The sequence below is a fragment of the Calidris pugnax genome, unplaced genomic scaffold (assembly GCF_001431845.1).
Source record: "Calidris pugnax isolate Ruff unplaced genomic scaffold, ASM143184v1 scaffold22, whole genome shotgun sequence".
Classification (NCBI taxonomy): Eukaryota; Metazoa; Chordata; class Aves; order Charadriiformes; family Scolopacidae; genus Calidris; species Calidris pugnax.
Genome location: NW_015090763.1, coordinates 343,631 through 346,853, shown reverse-complemented (window position 1 = coordinate 346,853; position 3,223 = coordinate 343,631). Strand labels below are relative to the sequence as shown.

Here is a 3,223-nt window from a genome sequence, read left to right as displayed (position 1 = left end):
GGGGTTGGGGATAGGGAGGTTGAGGGGGGAACCAGGCTCCCCAGCACTCACCCGCGTTGCTGGCCACCGACAGCTCCGTGAAGTTGGGGCAGAAGACGGCGTAGTCGAAGTGGCAGGGCTGTGGGGAGATGGGGGTGAGCACTGGGGGGGTCCCCGGGACTCACCCATGGGATTTCCACCGAGACCAGTCCCACACCGGTGGGGGTATGGGGGTTTGGGTCCAGGCAGGGGGGGGGATTCGATTCCCCCCCTGCATCCAGGGTTGTGAAACCCTTGAGGACAGCAGGGTGGACAGACAGACAGACAGACAGACATCGTGGGACGTCAGCTCCACCTCGCGGCTCTCTGCAGCAGCGGCAAAGCAGGTCCCAACCCAGGCATCCAGCCACAGAGATCCCCCCCCATAACATGTCCCCTCCCCTTCCCCAAAACCTCACCACCAGCAGCTTGAGCAGCGCCGCCGTGTCCCGATCTCCCGTGGCATTGAAGAGCAGCACACGCACCTCAGAGCCACTGTGGGGAGAAAAGGTGGGTGGCCCATGTCCCATAGGGACCCCCAGCACCACCACCACCACGTGTTGTGTGTCCGTGTCCCCCTCCCCGCCGTGTCCCCTCCTTACTCGTGGGGCTTGTCCTGGTTGAGGGCAGCCTGGCGGAACCATCGGACGCAGGCCTGGATGCTGCTGGTGGTGTGGGCACCATCCAGGTACCACGTCACGGGGCCGCGGGGCAGCACCTGGGTCCGGCCAAGCCACTCCGTGTCCCGCAGGCCTGGGGAGGGAGGTGACACAGGGCATGGCTGGGACCCCCACAGCCTCCTCCAGCACCGGGACCCACAGGTGGCACTGGCCAGGGTCCAGCGTGGCCACCTCTGAGCCCTGTGACATGGGGAGGGGGTTCTTCTCACCACCATACCCCACCTTGGATCATGGCATCAGTGGGTCGAAAGGCAGGGGCCAGAGGCACCGGCCTCCCCGCCAGCTCCATGGCTGGTGGCACCTCCTTCAGCTCCCCGAGACCTGAGGGGACAGGGGCCCCCACTGAGACCCTGGGGGGGCCACAGCAGGGCCTGACCCCCCTGTCCCCCCATCCCCGTGCCCCATGTCTTACCCTCGCAGCCGCGGCGCTGCAGCCAGGCCCGTGCCAGCTGCAGGGCCAGGGCGGCGTTGGAGCGCTGGTGGGCACCCGCCAGCCCCAGCTCCAGCGCCTGGTGGTCCCCCTCGAAGGCATCCAGCTCCGGGCAGAGGTAGAGGGGACACTGTGGGGAGAGGAGGTTGAGCTCCCCATCCTGGCCCTGGGGTACCCCCCCTGTCCACCCCATCGCCACCCAACTCACCTCTAGTTCCTGGGCTCGGTCCCTCAACACTGCCAGCGGCCTCTCTGGCTGCGCCACGGTGAACGCTGGCACGCCGGGCTGTGAAGGATGGGGGTGCTCAGGGCCATGGGGGAGCTCAGGGCCATGGGGGTGCTCAGGGCCATGGGGGAGCACACCCCAAAACCACGGGACGGGGGAAGTCCAGGTCTCCCTACCTTAAAAATGCCCCCCTTCTGCCAGGCAATCTTCTCCATGGTGTCCCCCAGGATGCTGGTGTGGTCAATGCCCAGGGAGGAGATCCCACACACCACCGGTGCCCTGGGGACACAGCATGGCAGTGTCCCCGCTGTCCCCTCGCCATGGGGACACCAGGCCCTGGCACCCCCAAAGGACAAGCTGGGCCTCGCTGGCTTCTACCTGATGATGTTAGTGCAGTCATAGGCGCCGCCAATGCCAACCTCCACCACTGCCAGGTCCACCTGGGGACACAGGGACACTGGAGCCATCACAGGGCCACCAGCAGCATGGATTTGGGGATGTGGGTGTCACCACCACCCCCAACACGCGTCCCACCCATAGGGAGGACCATCCACCAGGCACAACATCCCCTGGTTACAGCCACAACAGCCTGACCCATGGAACTTCTGCCCCACGTAGGGGCCAGATCCCATGTCCTCCCCTCCCCAAGGTCCCCACCAACCTGACGTCCCCATCACAAGCAAGAGGCCACCACTACATACCTTCTCCTGCAGGAAGACAACCATCCACCAGGCACAACATCCCCTGGTTATAGCCACAACAGTCTGACCAATGGAACTTCTGCCCCAAGTGGGGGCCAGATCCCATGTCCTCCCCTCCCCAAGGTCCCCACCAACCTGACGTCCCCATCACAAGCAAGAGGCCACCACTACATACCTTCTCCTGCAGGAAGACATGGAAGGCCATGATGGTGAGGAAGCGGAAGTACGCCGGCATGCTGGCGTGTGCTGGGTCCTGCCGGGCAGAGCGGGCGTAAGGGGACAGCAGGGGACATCCCCAACTGGCATCAGGGCACACAGCCCTGGGGGGGGGAAATCTCCAAGGGAGGGAACACCCCCCACAACCCCACCACCCTCACCTTGGTCTCCTCCAGGCGGTTGTAGACAAGCCAGAAGTACTTGCTGAAGAGCTCCTTGCTGATGGGTTGCCCATTGATGCGGATCCGCTCGCGCACCTGCACCAGGTGAGGGGAGCTGGGAGGGGGGGTGAAGATCAGGGGGGGTGGCACAGTCAGGCACGGCACCACCAGCCCCCCCCAAACCCTCCTGACCCCCCCTGCCCACCTGTAAAAGCCCGTTTTCAGCCCGTAGCTGCGGAGGATGCACTCGGTGAAGGCGCACGCCGAGCCCTGGGGAGGAGATGGCAGCATTAAACCCCCCCCACCAACACCGGGGGCAACCGGGGCCACCGGGATGCAAGTCTCCCCCCCGCCCTGTCATCCCCCCCGACACCTCACCTTGCCCTTCGTCCCTGTGACGTGGATGATGTTCAGTCGATCCAGGTCCTCGACCTGCAGGAGGTCAACCACCCCGTGAGACCCCCGGGGGCAGTCAGCGCCCAGCGCGGCAGCACCGTTACCGGGATGGAGGGAGGGGGGGGTCCCAGGGAGGGGAAAGGGACACCTAATTCCCCCCCCCCTCACCTCACCTTCAGCCCGCTCCTCTCCAAAAAGCCCCTCATGGCTTCCAGCTGGGCCTGGGGGTCACCCCGTTCCCGTTTCACCTGCTCCAGGTAGCTGGCGTTGGTCTGCAGGGTGTTGAGGGTCCGGATGGCGTCCTACAAAGACCCCCACCACGGGTGGATGGTGAGGATGGTGCCCATCACCGCTGCCTCGGGGCTGAGCCCACCACCACGGCCCCCAGGGAAGGG

General features: G+C 65.6%; 1 protein-coding gene across 2 annotated transcripts in view; it reads right to left on the bottom strand.

The window, feature by feature from the left end:
• FPGS (folylpolyglutamate synthase) overlaps positions 1 to 3,223 on the bottom strand; it is a 6,866-nt gene that overhangs the window by 1,854 nt on the left and 1,789 nt on the right. For both annotated transcript variants that reach the window (XM_014950142.1, XM_014950056.1), the window contains exons 2-14: positions 3,002 to 3,130; positions 2,811 to 2,864; positions 2,638 to 2,702; positions 2,433 to 2,547; positions 2,231 to 2,308; positions 1,733 to 1,794; positions 1,531 to 1,633; positions 1,337 to 1,414; positions 1,111 to 1,258; positions 921 to 1,019; positions 621 to 771; positions 438 to 513; positions 52 to 118 (exon numbers count right to left, since the gene is read on the bottom strand). In XM_014950142.1, coding sequence (XP_014805628.1) covers positions 52 to 118; positions 438 to 513; positions 621 to 771; positions 921 to 1,019; positions 1,111 to 1,258; positions 1,337 to 1,414; positions 1,531 to 1,633; positions 1,733 to 1,794; positions 2,231 to 2,308; positions 2,433 to 2,547; positions 2,638 to 2,702; positions 2,811 to 2,864; positions 3,002 to 3,130 — 1,225 coding nt within the window. The remainder of the gene's footprint in view (positions 1 to 51; positions 119 to 437; positions 514 to 620; positions 772 to 920; positions 1,020 to 1,110; positions 1,259 to 1,336; positions 1,415 to 1,530; positions 1,634 to 1,732; positions 1,795 to 2,230; positions 2,309 to 2,432; positions 2,548 to 2,637; positions 2,703 to 2,810; positions 2,865 to 3,001; positions 3,131 to 3,223) is intronic.